We start from the raw sequence: 25398 nt of genomic DNA, 5'->3' as shown, positions 1-25398 counted from the left end.
GAAGGACTTTTGCTCCTGTTTTACTGTCAGAAAAACAGCTGTTGTAATGCGTAGCCATGGCAACACGGTATTGTTCCTAAACTGGGAGCAGCTGATTAGCATCTCAAAAGCTCAAACATCTGAACTTTGACCTCACATCCCAGAGGAGCTGAAAGGGGCTCCATGAAAGCAGAGAGAGGAGGAAGTTCAAACCGTCTCCCCTCGACTCCGACGTCTCTCTGACCGTTCGGCCTGACAAAGGTAAAGAGGAGCGGCAAAAGCAGAGGAGAAGGATTAGCAGAGCTAGCTAACAGCTGATGACGTCATCCAGGATGTTACTGTGGAGCATCGACTCTGTGGCCCAGAATGGAGCTGTTAGCATGAAACTGTCATACAGCAACACAACTGTCATTTAAACGCCTTCATTTTTTAGTTTCTAATTCTAATATGTCTAACATTAATATTTATCTGAAGATCTGAAACATCACTGTGATAAATCAGAACTATAAAATAAAAAAAAATTAGATGGATTTTATGTTCAGTATTTTTATGTTTCTTTATGTTTTTTTCTTTATAGTTCTCACAAGATGGCGGACAGCAGGAGGGCAACGCCACTCACAAGATGGCGGCCGCTTGACGTCGGAGTGGACAGAGAGCGGTTCTTCTGGCTGCTGGATGAACGGTTGATGGCTGACTGGGTCCGGTCAGGTCCTGCCATCAGAACCTCGTCCTGGATTCACTGTGGAACCACAGACTGACCCGGTTCTGGCCCGGTTCTGCTGCTGCATCAGGACTCTTTAACTAGGGGGCGCTGTGGGGGCGCAGGGGTTCAGCACAACCCTCATAAGGAGGACTTGGTCCTCGACGCAGCCGCCGCAGGTTCGATTCCACATGTCTTCCCTTCTCTCGTTACCTGGTTTCCTGTCACATGAAGAGCCAATAAACCTTTCGAAAATGGAGGACTCTTTTTTTTTATGATGTACAGAAACTAAAATCACAGAAAATATGAGTAACAGATGATAATAATAATATCAGGAGGTCCAGAGCCGGTTCCACCTGAACCCAGGCGGGTTCTGGTTCAGCAGAACCCTGAGCCGACCCGCTGCGCCTCAGCGGGTCCTACTGAGCGCGCTCTGTCCTGACAGGAAGCTTCAGCCGCTGCAGCTTCATCCAGCAGGTCAGAGAACCGGGCGTCCAGCGAGCGCCGGCTGGATTTATTCAGATTTAGAACGAAGCGTTTATGTAACATAATGACGTCTAACACAGTGTCCATGTGGCCTTAAGCAGCATTTACCTTCATTAACAGCAGAACCCGATTCATAAAGTCTCAATTTGTTTTTATATCCAGATAAAAGATTCTGATCTGTTTGTAGGACAGAATCAGCTGAACAGAACCGCTGAGGTCCAAACCTACAGACACTGGAGGCAGGTCCACTGTGTGTGTGTACTGTGTGTGTGTGTACTGCGTGTGTGTGTGTGTGTGTGTACTGTGTGTGTGTGTGTACTGTGTGTGTCCATCTGTTCAGCGCAGCAGCAGGTTTCCTCCCTGCTGCCTTCCTTCCTCTGTGTGTTGATAATAATAACCCAGTTCTCCAGAACCAGGAGGACAGAGACATAAACCCAGTTCTCCAGAACCTCCACTGGCTCCCTGTGGCTCAGAGAATAAACTTTAAATCCTGTTAGTTTATAAATCACTGAACGGATCAGAACCACAACACATTAAAGATCTGCTGCTGGATCAACCTTCCAGACCCCTCAGGTTCTGGTTCTGGTTCTGGTTCTGCTCTGCATCAGAACCAAACGAGGAGAAGCAGCTTTTAGCTTCTATGCACCACAGATCTGGAACAAACTTCCAGAAAACTGTAAATCAGCTGAAACACTGAGATCCTTTAAAACTGGACTAAAAGCTGCTGTTAGAGTTTTATTAGAAACGTAATAAATTATGAATTTAATGTGATGTTTGATTGTTGATTCTGTTTTATGACTTTGTGTTTATGATGTAAAACTCTTTGAAAAGCCTTGCTGCTGAAATGTTCTGTACAGATAAAGGTGGATTGATGGTTGATTGATTGAATTATCTCTAATCTTTAATAATCTGAGTTTTTAGCTGAGTAGCAAAATTAAACCAGCAGAGAATCTTAGTGTTTATCATCAGAGCTTTTAAATCATCTTTAAACCAGGCTGTAGACAAAAAGCTAATTATCAATAATTCATTCATCAGGAAAGTCAGCTGAGTGTCTGTGTGTGTTGGTGTGTGTTGACGTGCGTGTGTGTGTGTGTGTGTGTGTGTGTGTGTGTGTGTGGGTGTGTGTGTGTGTGTGTGTCCAGATGAGGGGTAAAACGTCCCACAAACACAGCAGCAGGTGAACAACGACAACATGAGGGTCAAACACAACAGGAAACAAAGGCAGCACTTCCTGTTTGGGGCAAAGAAGCAGGAAGTGACATCACATGGGCTCATTATACCAACGCTCAGCTGGAATAATGTCGTCTCTCCGTGGGGGGGTCACATGGTGTCATCATCATGAGTTTAACCTTTGACCTTTCAGTTTCCCTGTGAACCCCATGAGCAACAAGACCCGACCTCTGACCCTGCAGCCTGTCACGCCTCTCTGTGTCGTCATGGTAACCCCCATGCTAACAGCTAGCTGGTTGTTTCTGTTGCTCATGAGGTTCGTTGATAAAGAGACAAACAGATAAACGGTTTGCGGCTCGACCCGGTTCTGGTTCGGATCCACCATCTGTGAACAGAACCAAAAACAGAAACTGGTTCTGATGGGCAGAACTGGACCCAGACCGGGGGAGCCATCAGGGAGGAACCGTAGGAAGACTTGGATCAGAACCCTCCCGCTCTGAACCTGTGGTCCAGTTCTAACCAGAACCAGAACCAGATAATGTGCTGGATTTTCAGAATAAAAGCTCCAGATGTGTTCGGCGTCGGCTGCTCAGTAAAGTGTGATGTGAATCTTGGCCAGCGTCGCAGAAACTTCCTGAGCTGCAGCCGGGGGTGGGCGGGGCTTTGTGATGTCACAGCAGCTGGCCAATCAGAGTGTACTGCACCCAGCAGCAGGAAGTGCTGGTCTCTGCTGCGGCAGCCATGTTGGATTCTGACCTGCTGGACCTGTGAGGTCACTTCCTGAAGCCCAACAACTTCCTGATGAAGTTCAACTCGGGAACAGACGGGTCAATCTGGGCTTTGACTAGGCCGTTAGGAAGAGGATCATTTGTTCATCAATTCAACCCGATTTAGTCACTCACGGTGCGTTACCATGACAACAACACAACACACAGGTCACGTGACAGACTCGCTTCCTGGAAGTAAACCGTGACGTTTAGGAGAGGCGTTTGAACAGGTGAAACACACCGCCACCACCATCATCATCATCGCCAGGTAACTCCGCCTACCTGCAGGTTCTTCCTCCACACGTTGACGGCGGCGAAGGCCAGCTGCATCTGTTTCCTGCGTGCGTCTTTGTGCCGCTTGTAGGCGATCTCGATGAAGATGAGGAAGATCCCAGCGACGATGCCGCCGGCCACCAGCATGAACACACCTGGAGGGGCGGGGAGATGCAGCTTACGGTTCACCTGGCTGGCGGCGGCGGAGAGGGCGGGGCCTGCGTCCTACCTGCCATGTTCTCAAAGGTGAGTGTGGCGGGGGCGTTGCTCCTGGAGTCGCACTCCTGGTAGCGAACCCACGTCTTGTCCAGATCCTCCATGAAGCCGTTCTCGTGCGAGCTGCGGAGGAAGTGGGCGGGGCGTGAGTGGGCGGGGCTTTGTGGAGCTGCTGAGGCGCGGCGTTCGCTACCTGAGAATAGCCAGAGAGACGTTCTGCTTCCAGGGACTGTCCTTCCTCATGCCGATGCCGAAGCCGGAGCGGAAGAACAGTTCCCCCGTCGTCACCAGGTCGCATTTCTGCGACGCCTCGAACTCCAGCACGGCGCTGTCCCAGATGAAGGCGTGGAGCTTGCTGAGGGCGGAGCACAGGCGCATCAGGACGCTCACACTGCAGGCCTTAACATTTACTGTCTAACCGCTTTGCTTTGCATCGCATGCGACCTGCATGTGATTCCTGAGAGAACTGAAAACAAGCAGAAAGTTTCCCAAATGCGCAGCAGAGAACGCAGCAGCGTACTGAGCATGCTCAGTGGAAGTAAACATGGATGCTGATGCAAAAGCTGAGCTTATGTTAAGGGCTGTAAAGATTCGTCGAATGATCCCAGAACCGCCATTATTAAAGTTCCTCTGGGTAAACTAACAAGTTTTGTTATGTGTTGTTATTTAGCGCACCGTGTTCCGGCTCAGCACTTCCTCTGAGTCGTTGCTAAGTGCTAATGCTAGCAGCATAACGTCCCATTTTTAAGTTTGTTCCGGGATTTCATTGGTTTATGATAATGTCCGGGGTTTTATCGTATGCTGCTGCGCGCTCTTCCTACTGCCCATATATGGATGTTATGGCAGCATTTATCTCATTTTACCATTTTTTATTCGATTAATCGATAGATTCACTTAATCTTCGTAATCGTCCGCCGGTGGTTGCCATGGTTTCCATGGTTGTTTTTCTTTGTATCAGGAAGCAGAATAGTGACGTTAGTTCTGGTCGCATTCAACCGACCTGAACGAACAAAAAACATCGGATTATAAGAATCTGATCTGTGTTGTCATGGAAACATCAGCTACAGGTCGCATTGAGGCAAAAATGAGGGAGTGGCGTCCCTCCAGGCCGCAGTGTGAAGGTGGCCGGCGAGGCTCCGCCTACTTGTCTCGGACCGCCTGGATGGCCTCGGCGGCGCTCTCGTAGTTGTGCTTCTCCATGTGGCGGTACATGGTGCTCAGCTCCACCTGCCGCCGGAAGTAGATGTCCACCGAGCTCTGCTTCACCGTGGCGTAGATGAACTTATCCGATGGGTTACGCAGCTGAAAGCACATCAGGTGTTACTGCGTGACATCATCACCCCGACCGGCGAACGGACGGCGGGCGCTCACCCTGGGGTCGTTGATGCCAGTGATGCGCTCCTCAGGCCGGTCCAGCACCAGGAAGGCTGCCAGGTTGGCGGTGTACGACGCCACGATGATCATAGCAAACCCCGCCCACACCATGCCCAGGATCCTGGCGGAGAAGCTCCGCGGGGCGCCTGCAGAGGGAGCGGCGACACGCCGTCAGCGCCGTGGGCGAGCGGGCGCCGCGGGTGAGCAGAAACACGAGAGTCGCTACCTTCTCCGATCCCAGAGTTGAGCAGAACTCCCCAGGAGAACCACATGGCGGAGGACAGGGTCAGGGCGTCTTCTTCTTCTTCTTCACTGTTCACCTTAAACCTTCCAAACGGGCTGCAGACACACAGCAGGTCAAACCGGGTCAAACACTGCACACACGTCACCATGTTTTTCAGGGCAGACGGAGGCGGAGCCAATCAGAGTCAGCGATGAGGTCACATGTTCAGATGATTAACTTCACTGAGCGTTTCTGTGCAGATTCTAGTCTGAACATAAAAACAACACACCTCTCTGGAAACTTGGCTCCGCCCCCAGACGAATGAGTCACCGATGTGGGCGGAGCCAAGTACACTGAGGGGGCGGGGCGGGGCCAGGTGCCGCCCCTCAGCGCAGTCTGCTCTCAATGTTAGTCGCTATATTTTCAAACGGACTTTAAAAAAATCCAGCAGCCAGAGATTCAGTGACTTTCTTATTTGCTTTTACACACTTCAGTCTAAAGAGGGCAGCACTGAGGCAGGTTCAGGAAAATACTGCAGAATTAAACCAATTTACACTAAAATGGACAGAAACAGAATAGAAAACTCAGAACACTTTGATTTGTCAAACTTCTGTTTTTTTATTCATAATTGAATACAGGCACAGTTATATTTATGCAGCTTATTTCTTCATCTGAGGATGTAAATTTTTAACAGTATCTTCAACACTATTCAGTATTTCTGTACGTGGTAAATTTGCCCCAGTCTGTTGTGTCGTCTACAGGCCTCCATTTGGCTGTGTTAGTAGAACAGAACAGATTACTGTGTGGTAATATGTGACTGCTGTATAGATCCGGATTGTCCAGGATTTAAAGTCCATTATAAATAATTAGCATTTATGTGGAGTAATTTTAAAAGTTTAAATGTTTTGAATTTCGTTTCAGTTGGAGGCGTTTTTACAACTCGGAACAGAGTGAAAAAGTGAAAAAGTGAAAAAGTGAAACGTTTACGGCCCCTCAGAAGGATTCTGGTTCCGCTGATGTAACCGAGGTCCAAACCGGACCCGACCAGAAACTCTGGGGTAGATTCACTTTGAAGATGAAGAAGTAAAGCAGCAACAGAGCAGACCAGAACACCTGGAGGTTCTGGACGCGGCCGGCCTCAGGTGAGGTGTTTACCTGAACCGGTCTAGTAGGTAGAGCATCACTGCCACCACATGGACCGACAGACCGACTAACAGCCACAGAGTACTCTGGAACGGCTGCATGAACGAGTCCAGAGTGCTGCGGGGGATTTCCTGCACACACACACACACACACACACACACACACACACACACACACCCACACACACACACACACACACACACACACACACACACACACACACACACACCCACACACAGATGTTAACACAGTGCAAGGAAACAATTCATACATGGATCCATCCTGGTTCTGATCCGGACTGGCAGCAGTTGGACGGGATTCAGCCTCCTGATGAACTGTGTGCCTCTGTGTGTGTGTGTGTGTGTGTGTGTGTGTGTGGGTGTGTGTGTGTGTGTGTGTGTGTGTCATCCATCTCTGCTCCGTTAACCTGGTGAAAGCAGCTGGAGACGAAGACGATCAATCGTCCCTGAAACCTGCAGAAGGACTGGAAACAGTCCTGGAAGCAGAGCCGGGGTCGGTACCAGAACCCGGATCGGAACCGGTCTGTGGCTCCGGCTCACCTTCTTGACCAGGATGGTCAGGCCCTGGTACTTGAAGGGCTTGGAGAACTCGATGTACTGAGCGCGCTCGTTGTTGATGGTGAGCGGCGCCACAATCATGTCGGCCAGGCCGCCCAGCAGCTCTCCCATCATGCCGTTCCACTCCTTCTTGTTGCTGTTGTTCACCTGCAGGACAAGGGACAAATGGGTCAACCGGGTCAGAAGAGGAGTAGGAAGAGGAAACCATGCTTGTGTGAGGCATCGGTGGCGGTTACCACGGCAACCGGCCTCAGAGTAAGTCAACATAAAAACAGATCCTCTCTGTTGATTGGTCCAGGCCAGGGGAGCCCAAACTTCCTGAGACCAAGATCTACTTTTTCTCTCACCAGCGGCTGAGATCTGCCTCACGACACATAAAAATTGTAAATTAAAGTCTATTGACTTATTTTATAAGCGAATATCCATCAGTTACAGCAGAAATAATAAAGTGATAGAAAACCTGATGCAGTTTCTTCCTCAGTGAGACTCTGTCACTGGGAGCAGGTTACTGGTTTCTCAGTCACAAGCTGGTTGCAAACCTGAGGCCAGCAGGTGTCAGTCAGTTCTGGCAGATCTGAACTTTGACCTCAATATGAGAAACTTCAGACTGACAGGAGGAACCAAAGAGCTCTGTAAAGGTAAAGGCAAATCTTCTGAAGTTGGGATGTAATTATGGCGGTAGAAGCCATTTGTTTGTTACTTACTGAAATATATTTGTCCAGTTTGATGTTTGTTGTTAATGACTTATACTGGAACGAGGTCATCAGTCCAAGTTTGTCGTTTATTGAACGTTCAGAAACTACGGCGGCTGTAATGAGCCACAGCAAAGGTAAACAAAGGTAAAATAACCCGAACAGGTGATCAACTCAGAACCACTCCTACCGTTTTACTCTCTCTCTCTTTTTGTCATTAAGCACACCTGTTACCGTGGCAACCGCCTGCGCCCCACAAGCCGAGCAGAGGTTACGTTAAAAACATGACATTCAGTTCGTTACGGTATCAATTTTCCAGGCTTGATATTTATTTCTCTATTATTGATCAGCTGATAGGAGTACTAGGTTTTCGACCTCTCCCCAGACTTACTGAAACAGAGCCAAAAGGCCCCGAGTCCAAACTGACGACTCTGATGGCTCAAATTAGCATTCTTCTTCAATTGTAAATGTGGCCGTTGACCGTCAGGCCAGAAGGTAGGAGTGTGAATAGTCCATGTTGGGCGTGGGTATCTATGATACCTACAACTAGTCAGTTTAGTTTTGAAGCATACATGAAGTGTTTTTGGAGAGATGTGACCGTATGCAACGAAATTTCGTTCTGTATACACCCTGTGCATGCAAAATGACAACAAAGTCAGTCTAAGTCTAAGGAGCAATTGTGCAACTGTGAGATGCGTTGAGGCCATTACCAGGGTACTTATAAGGTAATGGCCTTATTTACAGAACAAAAGCACCTGCTAGATAAAATCCTTCAGGTCATTTGGCCTATCTCTAGACTGAATAGGTAAATGTCAAAATGGACTAACTCCAGTACTTCCAGTGTTTAATGAAGCTACAAACGTTTAGGATCTTAGTGAATATTTTGATAAGCGCGTCAGAAGAGGAAGTTCTGGTCTCAGCGTCCTGGCGCCGTTCAGTTTGTCACCTGCTGCCGAGATCGACTCAGAACCTTCTGCGATCGGCGTATTGTGCAGCCCTGGTCCAGGGCCTCAGCGGATCCTCCAATGAGGAGAGTTGTCCGGACCGGTATCAGACCGGCCCCCGGTCTGATACCGGTCCGGAAGTGGGAGGAGCCTCACCCGTTCCTGCGTGCCGAACTTGCCGTCGGCCACCAGGTGAACCTCGTAGGTGAAGTTCATGCTCATGGCCAGCTTGATGAGCAGGTCGATGCAGAAACCGTAGCAACACTGAGGAACGATGGGCTGACCTGCAGAACCAGAACCACATCACCACCAGAATGGCTGCCAGCAGAACCGGTCTGGAGGTTCTGGCTCCGGGTGTGTTTGTACCTGGGATGGTTCCGTTGGGTCCGGTACAGATCACCTTCTTGATCACGACTCCGTTCACCGTGTGCTCCTGCTTACACGTCCCGTCGCTCTGCGTCGGCTTCACGTAAACAAATGGCTCCTGGTGGATCGTCACGATCTGTACACAGCGACCCAAACCGGGTCAGAACCAAGATGGAGGACCAGAGCTTTCATATCCTTATGGGAGCCTATTTCTGTCTACAGAGTGGGGTTATGGGGACTGTTGCTCCTTGTGGGGACATTTTCTTGGAAACTGTTTTTGTGTTAGTGGTTAGGTCTGTGATGGTTAGGTTTAGGTCAGTAGAGCCCAAAGTCGGTTCTGGAGGCCCGGCATCCTGTATGTTCTAGTCTCTCCCTGGTTTAACGCACCTGGATCCAATGATGGATCATTAGAAGCCTGAGAAGATCACTGATCCGCTGAGAAGGTTGTTATACCAGCAGGGAGGGAACTAGAACATGCAGGATGCCGGGCCAAAGGACCCACTTTGGGCTGCACTGGTTTAGGCTAAAGGTTAACCCAGTGGTTCAAAAAACATTTTCTGGGCCCCCTACGGAGTAACTGGTCCCACACATTGTTCACCCAGACATAAACCTAAACACACATTTTGTTTTCAAACTCCACTGAAGTTTATTTCACTCTTCAGGTTTCAACAAAACAAACTACAAACCATCTTTACAGTGAAACACTTTTGTGTTACTGTTTTTCATTTTCATTCATCCATATCACTTCCCGCCCCCCTGCAATGGCACTGCGCCCCCCCAGGGGCCGCGCCCCACACTTTGGGAACCACCGAGTTAAGGTAACAGGTAGGCTGTAGAGATTAATGGAAGTCAATGTAAAGTCCCCACAAATGATGTAAACACGACTGTGTGTGTGTTAGTGAGACTGGGTGTGCGTGTGTCTGTCAGTGTGTGTTTGTGTCTGTGTGTGTCGGGGTGTGTGTGTGTGTCAGTGTGTGTGTGTGTCTGTGTGTGTCGGGGTGTGTGTGTGTGTCAGTGTGTGTGTGTGTGCAGCACCTTCAGCCTGGTGGACATCTGGTATCCCACTGGTTTCTCCGTCTCTCCTCCAGGCCAGATGATCTTCCTCTGAGGATTCATCACCACCTGCAGAGCGAGGAAGAGGAGGAGGAGGAAGAGCGGCCCGTCTCACTGTGACACACAGACTGACGGAGCGTCTTGCCTCCAGGTGAACCGTACCTGCGTCCCGTTGAACACGCCCACCTGGATGACGCGCCCCGCCTTCTGGTGGTTCAGGATGCTGTAGGTGGCGAAGCGGCGGTCGCCGTCGTCGTTAAACTCGATTCGTCCCGTCAGGCCGTCCGGGTACTTCGATGCCATCAGCACCCTAACGAGCCAAACAGAGAGCAGAACAACGCGTTCTTCAGGTCAGTGAAGCTGAATAACGCCGATGCGTTTGGAGGCCTGTGAGGAAGAGGAAGAGGATGAAGGGCGACAGGAGCGATTATGACCCGGTTCTGAACTGCCATCGGACCGGCGAAGCGTCTCCGATCCCTTCATTTCACCTCCAGCGAACCGAGACGAGCCGCTCTGAGATTGCAGCGGTCAGAAATCCCACCATGGAGGCGTTCATTAAACGTGACACGCCGAGGCCTTCAGGGGACGGCAGCGAGCGTCCGACACTCGGCTACCGGCGAGCCGAGCCTTCCCACCCTGCAGCCCGCTAACCCAACTGACCGAACAGAACCACCGGCCCGTCTCGCCGCTCCGCCTGGTTCCAGTATCTGCAGTGCGGAGGACAGAGGAGTGGATAAAGATCCAGTTTATCCCAGATTGGCCTTCAGCTTGACTTCATTCAGGGAAGATTTGGATCAGAATCTCTCAGGCTGCGTTCACACCAGCCCACTTTAGCCACTTTAATCTGACTCCAGTCAATCGGTCTAGTCAAAGTCCGGTTCCGTTGGTGAGGTGCGAATGCCAATCGACCTCTGACCTCTGGTCCTCCAAACCTCGGTCTGGTTCGGTTTGAATGTGAACACCAAGCGGACCGGAGACCGCTCCAAAAGCAGGAAGTGGACTACAGCGCAGGGCATTCTGGGTAAATACAACCAAAGCTAACGTGCTAGCCTAGCGCTAACAGCAGAAATGGCTCCTGGTCTTTAGCCAAAGATGCTAAAATCTGACGCCTCCATTTTGTTTCCAATTGGTGAAGAAGGAAGTTGCGCTCAGTCTCTCCGGAGGTTTTTGTCGTTCAAGAACGTTCTGTGGTTCTTGGTGCAGCACATGTTGAAGTTCTGGTTCTGGTAGAACTGGGCCATCAGGAGGGAAACATCCTAAATGTCGGGCCTAATTGTCACGTCTCGGCTAATTAAGGAGGTTTCAGTTTTAAACGTTCTTGTTAAATCAAACTGTAAAACAAAATCATCAGACCCAAAAGCTTGAGGTTAGATTTCCATCAGACGTGGAGTGGGCGAGCGGTACCGACCGTTTGAAGAGCGGCCCGGTCCGCCAGATGTTGGTGTTCCCCACGCAGCCCCGCGGCGGCTCCGTGATGTTCTCCTTCTCAAACAGCTCCTGCAGGGACTGAGCCACCACGGCCACGGCGTCCGTGATGTGAGCCGACTCGTTCTTCCCGTTGATCAGCTGGAGGCCCAGCAAGCCTGCAGCGTGCACGCACACACACACGCACACACACACAAACGCACACACACACCCACGCACACACAGCAGGAAGTTAGACTGGATTCACTCTGCACGCTGTCCTCATTCACGCGCTCTGAGACACTTTAATCTGAGGTAATTAACTCTGTGTAATTCAGACACACTCTCAGGGCTTCAGGCGCCAGGTCAGTGTTCAGTAACACCAAACTGCATGCTGGGAGTTCACGCTCACAATCACCACCATTTGTCTCAGGGTAGAAAGGTCCCACTGGGACATTCTGAAGCGTGACTGGTGATTTTCTTCAGCAGACTCGTCACATCTGTCCTCCAGCTGAGCCTCAGCCGCCAGCTAACACTGTTAGCATCATCAGAGCTAATTTACGTCGGCCAACTTCCTGTCCGCCGTTCCAGAGGACATCCAGAGCAAAGACCCAACACTGGCGCTGGAGTGAAAAAACTGATTTTATTTACTGTTGTCACTCAAAGCGTGATGAGTGACTGGGAGGATTCCTCCTCATTTCATATCAGGTTAGCGTCTGATTCCGTCTTATTTCCTGGATTTATTTTGGACTTTGGTATTTGTTCTTCAAGGTTTCCAGAGGGTAATTTTTGTGACATCGATGAATCTCTGAGCAGCTGGTTCACGCTAGAACTCTCCTAAACATAATAAAAAAGCAGAGGACAAACTGGAATATGATTTGTTCCCATTGAGACCAGTAAAGATTCAACTACATATATTTGTGGGAAACTATAAACAGCTGGACATGCTAAAATGCTTACGTTTTTTGATTAAATTATTTCACAGCTAGCTTATCCACTGCACCAACCCCACAACAACATGTTTGCCTTGAATTTAACCCTACCTTCTTACAGTTAAACCTATCAGACTTCATGTAGAAGCATTTGCATTTAGAACCAGTGCTAGCATTCCCCAACACATAAAACTTAAATAAAGAGAATTTATACCATTTTTAGAGACAATTAACTAACACATTTAGTAAAACCAGTGAAACTATATGGACACTTTCTGGTGGAGAATAAAATGGGACAAGCCCAGCATGCTAGTAGGCTAACATTTAGTAACACCTAGCTAAACAACTAGGCAGGACAACATTTTTATTCTAAACTAGGATGATGTATGTCTTACCAGTAAAACAAACTGGAACATGTTGTAAAATTTGACCGTAAGAACAGTGACCAATGCTAACACTGCTAGCAGGACGTTGCTAAGTTAGCTGGAGCAGCAAATGCAGGCCTTTTTCTTTCATAACGTCAAACGAGTCTGTTGAAGAACAACAACAGCAAAATCCAAAATGTCACAGTTCAGCCTGGTGGGTTTCTTTTCAGGAAACTGGTTCAGAGCCAGGAGGAGTTAATGCCCAAATCTAACAGAAACTGGGAGTGAAACCAGTTCGAGACGGTGATCTCTGTGAGGATGAGGAGGCTAAAGACATCATCCTGGCTTTATTACAGCCGACATCATTGCTGTGTCCTGTTCTAGAAGTACTGCAACCTTCAGTGCCAGAAACAAGGAGGTTCACCGTATTTCAGTTTTCTACCAACCAGGAAACAATTTATGACCAAATAATTTGGTTTTCAGTAAGTCTACGAAATGAGCTCGGATTACACATTACGCCATGTCATCATTTACTTATCAAAAATAACCCGTAGTACCACAACACCACACAGTCCAGAGAGACGGAGAGTCGATGGCGTGGGTCGGTCCTGCAGCCACAAGACCGGGTCACCTTACAGTTACATTGAGGTTCCACCAAACGGTGGAGGAGATTGTCTTAGTTGCTTGACCAATTGAAAGGTAGCAGTGCCATGTGATATCTTCTGTGCTTCTGCTCATCTGAGGAACATATTCAGTGCTGCTGATGACCAGATGAGTTTATGTCCTGATTGAAAAACCCCAAGAACTCAGGCTTGTTTTTATACCATGACTGTAGGAAAGAAAGGTAACTCTAATATAGAAAGTACCAGGATGTTCAGGACTCTTGAGAACCAGAACAAGATGAGCAACTACAGAATCTGATCTACTGGATCATCTGAAACACATCCCTGTATAGAAACCTCCGACCTGCTGAAGCAGAGACAAACGGCACTGAGAGCAGATCAGCAGCACTTTGAGAGAAACTAAGAAGGATCTTTCTCATCACATTGACTTCCAATGTGAAGAAAACATCACTTCACTTCTCAGAGTGCAGCAGCTGGTTGGCAAGGATGTTCTCTAGAGCAACTCAAACCACAGCAGGAGAGCAGAGGCAGATTACTCAGCAGCCAGAGATCCAGGTCAGGATGAAAAATGTCCCGGAATCAGGAGGTCAAAGGTTCAGGACACCAGGATGTCTTAGGCTCGGGGTATCAGGGTATCGGGGTATCAGGGTATTGGGGTATCAGGGTGTTGGGGTATAGGGGTATCAGGGTGTTGGGGTATAGGGGTATCAGGGTATCGGGGTATCAGGGTGTTAGGGTATCAGGGTGTTGGGGTAGGGGAGAGCGGGGTATTGTGAGACATTGGGTAATGTGAGACACCCCTTATATCTAGGCAATGGAACAAAATTATGGTCATGTGACCATTATATTCACAAGCCCCTCCCATTCTCCCCTTGCCAGGAAGGTGAAGTTGATGCTGTTGCTGTGGTAAGTATGTTTTTTTCATAAAAATGTGTTTTTTGCACGTGAAAGTAAATTTTCTAGCTATAAACGTAATTAACTATTGTGTCAAAGCAAATTAATTCAGGTAGAACAATTTATATCATGCATGTTGATGAACTTCCAACATATACAACCATGTGATTGATGCTAGTTCAAGATTAGCCTGACTTGCTAGAGATGTTGTTTTTTATAAAATGATGGCTGTGGGGTTAAATGAGACAAATGCCGTGGGGTAATGTGATACACTGTCTTACGTTACCCCATCATGAAGTACAATTTAAGTTTAGTCTTAAACATATTTAGTGTAATATTACATTACATCTGTTTAATTTTTATGTCATAACCATTGTAGAAAAGCCATCATGCCAAGAAAGTACACCAGGAAAACAACCTGGGGACAAACACTCCTCGCAGAATTGGAGAATGCAGCTGCTGAGGTCAGGCAAGGAAAGAAGTCTTTAAGAAAAGCTGGAAGGGACAGAAATATTGACAAGACAACCCTACAAAGATTCATAAAGAAAAAAGAGAAAGGGCAAGTAAAATCAGTAGCCCGGAGTGCAGTAGCTGAGGCAAAGAGAATATTCACAGATGAGATGGAGGAGGAGCTTGCTAAACACTTGAAACAACTAGCTGACCAGTTCCACGGCCTTCCTCCAGTTAAGTGCCGTGAACTGGCATTTGAATACGCAAAGAGAAACAATATCCCTGTTCCAGCCAATTGGACAGAGAAACAATGTGCAGGTATGCTAGGGTGTGCAAGTGATCACAAGCTAAATAATAATGCTAAATAATAATCTTATAATAATAAATTATCTACTCTCTAGGAATAGAGTGGTTTCGGAGGTTTCTTGCATGTTGCCATCTGTCTGTCCAAACTCCAGAGGCAACATCCCTGGGAAGGGCTACAGCCTTCAATAAAACTACAGTAGGGGAGTTCTTCGACAATCTGGCTGTAGTGATGGACAGGTGACACTTTTTTAGTTGCAAATGTTTTAAGTTAGCTTTACCCGTAAGATTTGTTTTGAATTCTGATAAGGTTTTTTTTTTTGCCTCTCCTCTTTCACAGGCACACATTCCCTCCACACACGATTTACAATGTAGATTAAACCGGCGTCTTTACAGTTCAAAAGCCACGACAGGTAAGCAACACATGATATACAAGAGAGCACCATACTGATATTGAGTGGATTGTGATAATAACCAGTGAACCTGTGAGCTGGAAAAATGAATGGAATGAAATTAAATACAATGTACTTTTAGACCAATAGTAACCTACTGATTGTACATTTGTCCCTGATTCTAGACTTTCTATCTTGATTCAGGTTGTGACAGAGAAAGGAAAAAAGCAAGTTGGTTCTATCACATCATCTGAGAGGGGAGAACTAGTGACTGTGGTGTGTGCAGTGAATGCTGCTGGGAATGCCATACCTCCTATGTTTGTCTTCCCCAGAGTTAGGTTTAAGGATGACTTCCTGATAGGAGCACCTCCAGGAGCCAAAGGTGCCTCCACCAGAACAGGATGGATGAATGAAGACAAGTTCCGATTATGGGTCCATGTTCTGAGACCCAGACTGTGCATTAGCTGGTTCTGCTTGTACTTTGCTCTTGACACCCAGATACTAGCTAAAGGTCCTGTGCTATGATTCTCACACTGTGAATGTTAATTAAAACATTTTGAAGTATATTATGTTGTATTTGATTTACATTTTAATACTTTGGGTTACTTTCAAGTGCTAACTATAATTAACCAATCTCCATAACACTGATCCTAGTCTGACATTTTTTTGTTTTTGAAGGTTAGGTTGTCAGTCAGGATTCAAATTGTTACAACATGTGTTATGGTAGTATTAAAGTGGAAAACGTAAGTGTATCAGCTTACCCCCAAATGGTTCAATTTACCCCATTGATTTTTCTGGTCTGTCTAACTTTACCCCTGATCTGGGGTAAAGTGAGACACAGGACCACTTTTTTTAAAACAATCATATTTTCATTGTCCTTTGTCTTGACGATATTCTGATAACTTCCATAGCTAGGAAACATCCCAAATTAATAGGAAATGTTTACATTTTACTGATACATCATTTTACCTTGCCTATAGGGAAACAAATGTAAAAAATGGCTCACAATACCCCGCTCTCCCCTATAGGGGTATCAGGGTATCGGGGTATCAGGGTGTTAGGGTATCAGGGTGTTAGGGTATCGGAGTATCGGGGTATCAGGTGTTGGGGCAATGGGTTACCCAGACACTGTTTTGTAAGATGAAATCAACAAAAGACGCTTCCATCCTGTCTGAAGTGAACTTTGTTCTTCTGGCCCTCTGAGTAATCAGCTGACTCAATAAGCCCCGCCCCCAGCCTCCATGTTGCAGAGGTGGGCGGGGCCTTTATTGACTCCAAGCATCAGGCAGAAAACAGGAAGCAGCAGAGGCGTCTTACCCATGTTCGATTGGACACGCGTCACGGTAACCTCAGCAACAACCCCCCCACCCACACACACCTGAACATCAACCCCCCCACCCCTCCCTCGAATCGGCCCCTGTGATTGGCTCGTGTACTGTGAGAACAGGCAGACGGGCGGGCGGACGACACACACTATAGAAATGAAACAGAAAGATGTTAGACACATTGAAAGCCACAGAAACAACGGAGAACGGGTGGTTGGGAACCTTTAAACACGTCTCCACCGCCGCCGGATGTTTAAACGTTCAACCAGCAGTCAGAAGAACCAGAGACAACAAGAAGCTCAGTGACAGAGAGGAAGAGGAGGAGGACCGGCTTCCTTCGTCAGAGATCCTCAGCAGAGAGAGAGAGAGAGCAGCTGTGTTTCCATCCAACCCTGGAGCAGCTCAGCAGGAAACACCCAGAGGTGAACCAGCAACCTCCTGATATCAGTAGAAAATGTTTGGAGTTGAACCAAAGCTCTGACATCCAGCCCAGTCCTGACCGGAGTTTAGAGAGCGACTGGCCCTTTAAGGGAAGCTCCTCAGACGTCCACACCTGTCCTGACTCCATCATCTCCTTCCTCAGCGGGTAGAGCGCCCAGCTTCTGCACAACCTGGTTCAGTTCTAATCCTGGAGAACCGTCTGACCCAGGAGGACGGTCCCAGGCCTCCAGGGTCGGTGTCCTGCAACGCTTAGCCGTGTCTCTGCTTCAACACACCTGAGTCAAACGCTCAGCTCGTTAGCAGGACTCGGTGGGGCCTGACTGCGTCTTGAGGCGGTAATTCAGCCATGTCACTGAGGCCAGTCGGACCTGGAGCACGTTTAGGACCTGCAGCACCCGGCCCTTAAGGACTGGGATTGACCAAATCAAGTCCAACCTGGTCCAGTCCAGCTGCGGGTCAAAGCTTCAGTCTGAGCGTTGGATGGAAGCAGAGCTGAAGACAGAGAGAGAGAGAGAGAGAGATGAAGAGGAGGAAGACGAGGAAGGCATTACCATCAGGAGCTTCGCTCAGAGCTTTCCCGCTCATCTCCCGCTCTCCGACCAGCCAGACGTAGCCAGAACCGGTCATGTTGAGCTGACGGGCCGCTTTGTACACGGCCATGGCTTCATCCTCACTGCAAGCACAGAGAGACAGACAGGAAGTACTAAAACACAGACAGGAAGTTAAGCAAACAAAGACAAACAGGAAGTAGAGAAACAGAAGTTTTGTGATTTTGTAGACAGTTTCCCTGATCTGGTGGAAACCATCCAGCTGTTGGAAGAAGCTGCTCCATAAGCTAACGTTAGCATCTTAACATTAGCATCCTTCTAAACATGAGCTCTGTTTTTTGGGGCATTTTTATAATGTGGCAAAAGCACCAAGTTCTTAGTGTTCAAAGCTGAGCCCTGACTGATTAGAACCTGAAACCACAAACACATTTTAAATCTATTCTGAAAATTTCTATCCACCGGTTAGCATTTGCTTTGCTCCGTTTCTTTGCTTTTGTTAACCAACTCTTTTGGTTAGAAATTAAATTTGAATTATGATTTTATTACTCATCAGTCATCGTCAGTGTTCCCATTTTTAGCAAAGTGTCGGTTTGATTTTCAATGAACTCTTAAAATGAGTTCAATCAGCTAAGATGCTGATTGATTTATGATTCCTGACGAGCAGCAGTTCCTACCGGCCCCGGCCTCAGGGTGGCGCTCACCTGGCCGACAGGATGATGACTCGGGCCTCCAGGTCCTTGGCCTCCAGCAGCAGCGCCGTCAGGTTGGTGTCCTGGCTGAACAGCAGCACCTTCTCCGCCTGGAGGACCGCGGTGCCGACGGACCGGGACCAGCGAAGGACAGGGAGAGACACGGCAGAACAACACCACACAACACATCATAGGACAGGAATGGTTAGCTCCCGGATCCGCCTCCCTCATGACCAACCCGACCCCCAGCAGCGACCATGCTGCCATTGGAGGAGGACGGAGCAAACAGACGGAGGCAGAACGAGTCAAAGATCTGCTGAACTGAAAGGAAACTCAAAGGCAAAATAAGGGAGGAGGTGGGACATGCAGACTGACTCCAACCAACCAACCAATCAGGGACGTGCATGTTAGAGCGCTGATGCAACTGCAACTTAAAAAAAGGTTGGAGTGGAGAGGAGGAGGAGAGAGTGGTTCATTTCTCAACAGAAAAGGAGGAGTGAAGGATCCTGGAGGGCAGAGGTCGTCAGCCAAGCATCAGCCTGGCTGCATGCAACCCTTCACATGAGGAAAACCGGGGAGGAAGAGGAGGGAGAGGAAGGGCGTCTCTCCTGGCAGTGCGAACCCATTCTCTGTGTGCAGGAGTCATGAAAAACCAAACGAAAAGAGATGTGGAGAGAAGACGTGCCACCGGGACAGGAGTCTGTCTCTGGAGCCGGGTTGGGTCTGGGCGGGTGGGCGGGGCTAACTGGTGTCGGCTACTGGGCGAGCTCAGAGATTGGTTGGGCGGCGTGCATCATTTCACCATGCAAGTTTATACCTTGGGTGTTCTCCTGAAGTCAAAGTTCTGTTGGTCGAGGTTTTCATAGTTCCTGTTTTTAGTCTGACAGTGATGTGCAGAGAAAATATGCAGACAGAGATTATAGACAGCAAAGCATCAACAATGATTCTTCTTCTGCTTCACGACGGAATCAGAGGCAAACACACCGCAGAGCCTCCGCTGCCCGGCCGAAGGCCCTCCACACTGTCGCCATGGCGATGACATCGGCAATCAGTGCGATCGGCTGAAATATATCTGCCTATTTCCTTCTTTCCTCTGTCTCTCAGCTGTGACCTTTAACCTTTTGGGTGATGTCATTAGTGAAAAGAACAAAATCATAACACCTGAAATACATTAGTCAACAATTGCTGCTCCAAACCCTGATGTTTCCATGGCAATATGGTCACGATATCGATTTACAATCAGAAATAAATGTTCATTGTTGATCAGGTTCGTTTTTATCGTCACGTTTTCTCTGCTGTTCTGCTTCAACGAGCTTCATGCTGGTAGTTTTCTGGTTCTGGTTCCGAACCGGACCAAACCAAGTGCTGGCCTAGTTAAAGGAATAGCTCAGGTAGTTCAGTTCCTCACCTGCAGCACATCATTTACAGACAACAATTCCAGCAGGCAGTGGTGGGCACCGCTAACAGAAAAGCTAGCTGCAGCTAAAGAGCTCATCATAAACTTTAGCTCTGCTAATGCTAACCCACTGATCATAAACTTTAGCTTAGTTGATGATAAAGCGCTAATCATAAAATATAGCTTATTTAATGCTAAAGCGCTAATCATAAACTTTAGCTTAGTTAATGCTAAAGCACTAATCATAAAATATAGCTTATTTAATGCTAAAGCGCTAATCATAAACTTTAGCTTATTTAATGCTAAAGCGCTAATCATAAACTTTAGCTTAGTTAATGCTAAAGCGCTAATCATAAACATTATCTCTGCTGACTCTGAAGAGCTATTTCTACATAGTAATTGGTGAAAGCTAATGCTAAAGGCATAAAGAGCTAACCTCTATGTTGAGGAGGATCTGGCTCTCAATACTTTTCATATCTGTGAATTTTTACCAGTATTTGTTTAATTAACAACTTGTTTGTATTCTTCGGCATTTGCTTGTTTTTTCTATTATTTTTTGTAAACTTGTAATTTGTAAAGTTTAATTAAAAAACAGAAAAGAGCAGAAATGGACTTGTCGCGTAGACTGACTTCAAAATAAGAGCATGAATATAAACGTCTAACTACTTGAAGAATTCTGATGTCTTCGTTGAAAATTCTGATCTGGAAAAATTCATTTCTGGTAAGTATGGTAAACATTTTCAAAGCTAGCAAAAATGCTAAAGCACCAAGTGAAAAATTAGCTTTGCTGTTAGCGGGCTAGCAGGAGTCTGTCCTGGAGGGTCAGCAGTGTTTTGACTGGATGTTTGGTCTCATCGGACAGTTCGGGTCCAATCGGAGCCCAAGAATGGTTTCATTTCCCCCGTACCGGAAGCTCAAGTTGTTTCTGATATCCGCTGAAGCCGAGGAAAAGTCTGACTGACCGCTCCATAAAACCTGCATAGCTGCTGGTAAGGTACTGACGGCTCATAAATACTTCACAGAACATCCGTTAGGAAATCTGAGCCAGGCCTCCACCACATTATTCATAATTTACGCCCCTCAGTAACACAACATGAGGTCACTGTTGCTGTATTTGTTCTGCATGAAGAGATCATTTTAAACATCCTGGGGGCATCCGGCCGTCCAATCCGAGCGGAGCTGAGTTTACAGCTGCTGGACCTGCAGGATGATCCGCGGCTCTCCTATTCGCTCTCAGGTGTAAATCTCCCTCTGGGTTCTGGCTGCAGGTGTGCAGACAGCAGGAATATTTTTAGATGGGCTCACCTGTCGAACTGATTTATAATGAAAACCTTCTGAAGCGATGAGTCGGTCCAAACAGACCTCAGCAGGAAAACTCAGATCCGTCCTGTTAACAAGCTGCGACTTCCAGCCCTGTGATGCTAATGTGCTGCGGCGGGGCAACGGCGCATTAGCGCTGCGCTCAGTCCGCCCCAAATGTTCAACTCATTAAACATGAATCCACATGCCACGCTGCGCACCGCCCAGACATTCCTGCAGCACTTCCCGAGCCTCCAAACTGGGATGCTAATGGCTGGGAGCTAACAGCTGGGTTCAGAGCCGCTAATGGCTGGGAGCTAAAGGTGGGATGCTAAGGTAAGGGTAAGATGTTAACAGCTGGGAGGTAAGGGTGGGATGCTAATAGCTAGGATGCTAATGAGTGGGATGCTAATGGCTTGGAGCTGATGGCTGATATGCTAATGGCTGGGATGCTAATGGCTGGGATGCTAACAGCTGGGAGCTAACAGCTGGGTTCAGAGCCGCTAATGGCTGAGAGCTAATGGTGGGATGCTAAGGTAAGGGTAGGATGCTAACAGCTGGTTGTTAAAATGAGAAACTTTCTTGTTTTGGTGATTTATTTATCTTGTTATGACAGAGCCGTGAAGAGAAGAAAGGCTTTTTATCTTGTTATGATACGACGGGTTTTGCGAATCATCGTAACGGGTTTCCGTTCTGCTCCTGATTTTTCCGTGGCTCTGGCAGCTAAACGCTTTGATTCACCTGCCAGTGGTCATAATGTTCTGCTGACTGGTGCAGATTCACACAGTGTCCTTCATGAACATGAAGGGCAATTATTCTGGGCTTTTATTCTGAGGGGTTTCAAAATAAAAGCCCATCCTAACAGATAGAGACCAGAACCGAGCCGGTACCCTCAGACGGACCGGACCGCCCGGCCACTGTGATCTGGGTCAAAGGTCATCCGTGCCATATCCAGGTCCCTTTCTCCCCAGACCAGATGTGTCCGTGTTGCTCGGCTGCAGCTCTGCTCACCGACTTCAGCCAGAATATTCATCCTGCTCTGACCTCCTGACCTTTAACCTCTCAGTCCAGCAGCGCCTGCTGCACTGCCGACTCAACGTCTACTGTAACTGGAGGTCAGATCAGTTAGTCTGACCTCTTCCTGTCGTCAGCGGCGACACAAAGCAGACGTGACGGACAGCCGGAAGCAGCTGAGGTGTGTTTGCGCGGCTCTGATCTCCGTCAGAGTCGAGGTGATGAGAAACCAGACAGCAGATGGAGCTGGAGGACTGAAACCATGCCATGAGTCCACAGAGAGAAGAAGAAGAATCAGCTCAACTCAAAGAAGATGAAACAAAGAGTCAAACCTCCACCAAGACTAGCAGGTCCGTGCTCTACCTGGACCCACTGGTCCAGGACAAACCACCAAGTCCAGTCTTTAGACAAACTGATCTCGACTTGGATCAGCGTGTTCCAGAACAGACAAACCTGAAGTCTAAAAGAAGACAGTACCAGTCAGTACCAGCAAGTCCAGAGACAAGACCAGCATGTCCCATAGAGACGGTATAAACCCATGAGGTGAGCTACCTGGACCAAGACCAGAACCTGACAGCAATCTACATCTGTTAAACCAATAAGACGCAAATTCATTAAAGAAACTCTAAAAGTCCTGGAGGAACCTAGACACCAACCTGAGAGCAGAAACCACTAGAAGTAAAGACGCCCCATCACATCCGATATCTTAGCTACGCTTAGAGCAGAGGTTTCAGTCAAAGGTTTTCAGAGTCCAAACCAGTGGCTTCCAGCGTCAGCGAGACCATCATTACAGACATCAGTAACGAGCTGGAGAGGTCCAGAGATAAGTCCTGCCAGCCAACCGTTTAAACCAGTGGGTTCTGGTCAAGACCAGCAATCAAGAACCAGAATAATGTTAATCAGGACAACAGTCAGCAATTTTCCACAAGGTCTCAAAATCAGCAGGTCCAAGATCAACACCAGTTTCTATCAAGACTGCCAGACACAAAATCAAGAGCCGCAGAAACAAAGCTGGGCAAGTCTGACAGGAAAGACTATTTGCTTTCCTATCGGACCTACCAATGTTACAAGTCAGAACCAACAGCTTTAAAGACAACATGGGGGTCATCTAGAGTCAGAACAAGGGAATCCTGGACAAGATCAACAGATCTGGACTTTCTGCCAGAAAGGCCAAAGTTCAGTTCATCAGATCAGAGCAAACGCTCCAGAGTCAACTCTAGAATGTCTCAATCAAAACCTACAGACCCAGAATCAAGACCAGCAAGTCCAGAAGAACAATCCACATGTCAAGCTAGTCAGCTCCAGAGAAAGCAACTTTCAGCCCAGTCTTAACACCATAACCATAACTTCAGGAAGTCTCAGTCCACTCTCAGAGTCCAGGTCTGCACGTCCGGAACCAAAACCATTCTGTACCAGCTAACATCAGCAAATCAAAAAGAAAAGAACCAACGGGTTACAGCCAGAAGAACCAGTGGTTCTTTCAAAGGAAGGTCCAGTTGGTTCCGGTTCACAGGTAGCCTGAAGTCCAGAGTCATTACCAACAGGTAGTCTAAACCAAAACGAGGACCAGTAAAACCAGTAGGGTTGTTGGGTCCAAATTGTCAAAACCATAGAACATGTTTCAAACATAAACATTTACAAACAAATATTGTTTTATAAGAGAAACAATAAATACTGACAGAAAAAACACTAATATTTAATTTGAACATGCATCATGACGCGTTTCTCCGGGTCTGGATCTCAGAATGGATCAGAACGTCAGAAACCAGGAAGAAGGCTGGTGTCACTTCCTGCAGCAGTTCTGTCTCTGAATAACATCCGAGCCTTATGAAAGCAACCGGACCGCGGCGCTGTCCGACTCGCTCCGTCTCCCTGATCCATGGAAACAAACCGGCAGGTAAACAACCTTGGTGGAGATCAACAGAATCAACCTGAATGAACAGGAAGCTGATGATGGAGAAGCTGAGATGACGCGTCCAGCAGGACGTCAGGAAGATGATGGGGGGATGACGGAGCGGTGGAGAACGAGGGAAGATGAGGTATAGATCCATGGACGATAGACGGGTTGAGGCAGAGATGGAAGAATGAAAGAAAACCGCTGGGTTTGATGAAGGCCTCTCTCAGTCATGCAGTGGAAACTTCACACACCGTTTCCATGCTCCGTGAGAAAACATGTTTATTTCTGTCAGGCAGTGGTGGGCACGGTCAGCTAAAGCTAGCTGTGCTAACCCTAAAGCACCAATCAGAATCATGAGCTACGCTAAAGCGGCACAATGATAATTATCATTACTGTCAACTTTACATGATAATTAGCAGAAGCTAATGCTAAAATTCTATAATATGATAATTAGCAGAAGCTAATGCTAAAGTGCTGAATCCATCCATGTTGATACCAACAAGACACATCATGTGCTACAACCTAGCATAGCACCTCATCAAGGTCTCCTCTGTCATTACACTCCTACCTGCAGGAAGTGATTCTGTGGATCAGACCTTTCACTTGTGGTTTCAGTTTTATAGCTGTTGAGTTTTGCTAACTCTGATTGGCCCTGGTGGAGCTGCGGTTATTAGCATGTGGACAACAAATCATAACTGAGAGTTTTTGCATGTATTTGTTTAGCTAACACGTCTGGTGGTTTGTTCCTGTTTGTGTTGTCTGTGCCTCCTTCGTTCATTTGTTGTATACTTGGAAAAAAAGCCCAGAAAGGCGGGGACAGGAAACAAAACTTCTGAGTAAAGTCTTAATCCCCTTCAAACTAAGAGTATGAATATAAACGTCTTGCTACTTGGAGAACAGATGATAACCAAAACACAGATGTCACACTTTATTCAGCTGAAAGTTTACAAAAGAGTTTTACCATTTTTCTAGAAAAAATAATTTAGAGGAAGCTGACAGTTAGTAAAGGTGCTAAAATGCTAAGCTAATAATTAGTTCTGATATTAGCGGATTAGCGAAACAGGGCCCACCACTGCTATCTTGACTCCCAACACTTGTTGACAGAAACATGTGCAGATTTACACGTCTTAATGTGTTCATTCACATGTGAACTCCAAGGTACATGTGAAACACAAAGCTGCAACAAGAGATGAACTTCACTGGTAGAACCACCAGTGAAGTTGTAATGTCTACAGTTACCACCAGGTGGTGATAAGACTCACAAGACCAACAGTATAGCCTGGAGTTCGGCCTTCCAACCAATCAGGCTGCTGACCCTGATTTGACCCCAAGCTGACCCTGATTTGACCCCAAGCTGACCCTGATTTGACCCCTAGCTGACCCTGATTGGACCCCAAGAGCACCTTGACTGTTAAAAAGAGCTGAATTCACAGCAGATATTGATTAAAATCCACTTTCAGTA

The 25398-nt window shown here is 47.4% G+C and overlaps 1 protein-coding gene and 1 long non-coding RNA gene across 4 annotated transcripts in view; one reads left to right on the top strand and one right to left on the bottom strand.

The window, feature by feature from the left end:
* The window catches only part of grin1b (glutamate receptor, ionotropic, N-methyl D-aspartate 1b), a 55267-nt gene that overhangs the window by 4393 nt on the left and 25476 nt on the right, over positions 1-25398 (bottom strand). Inside the window, exons 5-21 of one of the 3 annotated variants that reach the window (XM_032578407.1) lie at positions 19148-19210; positions 18343-18440; positions 17645-17766; positions 11373-11547; positions 10127-10274; positions 9947-10033; positions 8912-9047; positions 8702-8829; positions 6892-7056; positions 6344-6462; positions 5192-5304; positions 4963-5111; positions 4736-4893; positions 3785-3946; positions 3605-3714; positions 3385-3530; positions 510-900 (exon numbers count right to left, since the gene is read on the bottom strand). In XM_032578407.1, coding sequence (XP_032434298.1) covers positions 889-900; positions 3385-3530; positions 3605-3714; positions 3785-3946; positions 4736-4893; positions 4963-5111; positions 5192-5304; positions 6344-6462; positions 6892-7056; positions 8702-8829; positions 8912-9047; positions 9947-10033; positions 10127-10274; positions 11373-11547; positions 17645-17766; positions 18343-18440; positions 19148-19210 — 2091 coding nt within the window. In that variant the 3' untranslated portion in view covers positions 510-888. Of the gene's footprint in view, positions 1-509; positions 901-3384; positions 3531-3604; positions 3715-3784; positions 3947-4735; positions 4894-4962; positions 5112-5191; positions 5305-6343; positions 6463-6891; positions 7057-8701; positions 8830-8911; positions 9048-9946; positions 10034-10126; positions 10275-11372; positions 11548-17644; positions 17767-18342; positions 18441-19147; positions 19211-25398 lie in introns of those variants that run through there. The other 2 variants (XM_032578409.1, XM_032578408.1) reach the window with 2 other exon arrangements.
* On the top strand, positions 14955-15893 carry LOC116729717 (uncharacterized). The gene is made up of 2 exons (XR_004341196.1): positions 14955-15348; positions 15532-15893. It is a non-coding gene; the product is annotated as an uncharacterized LOC116729717 (long non-coding RNA).

This window comes from Xiphophorus hellerii, chromosome 12 (assembly GCF_003331165.1).
Source record: "Xiphophorus hellerii strain 12219 chromosome 12, Xiphophorus_hellerii-4.1, whole genome shotgun sequence".
In the NCBI taxonomy this organism is placed as follows: Eukaryota; Metazoa; Chordata; class Actinopteri; order Cyprinodontiformes; family Poeciliidae; genus Xiphophorus; species Xiphophorus hellerii.
Note: the sequence above shows the minus strand (reverse complement) of the source record. Positions and strands in the feature narration are given on the sequence as shown.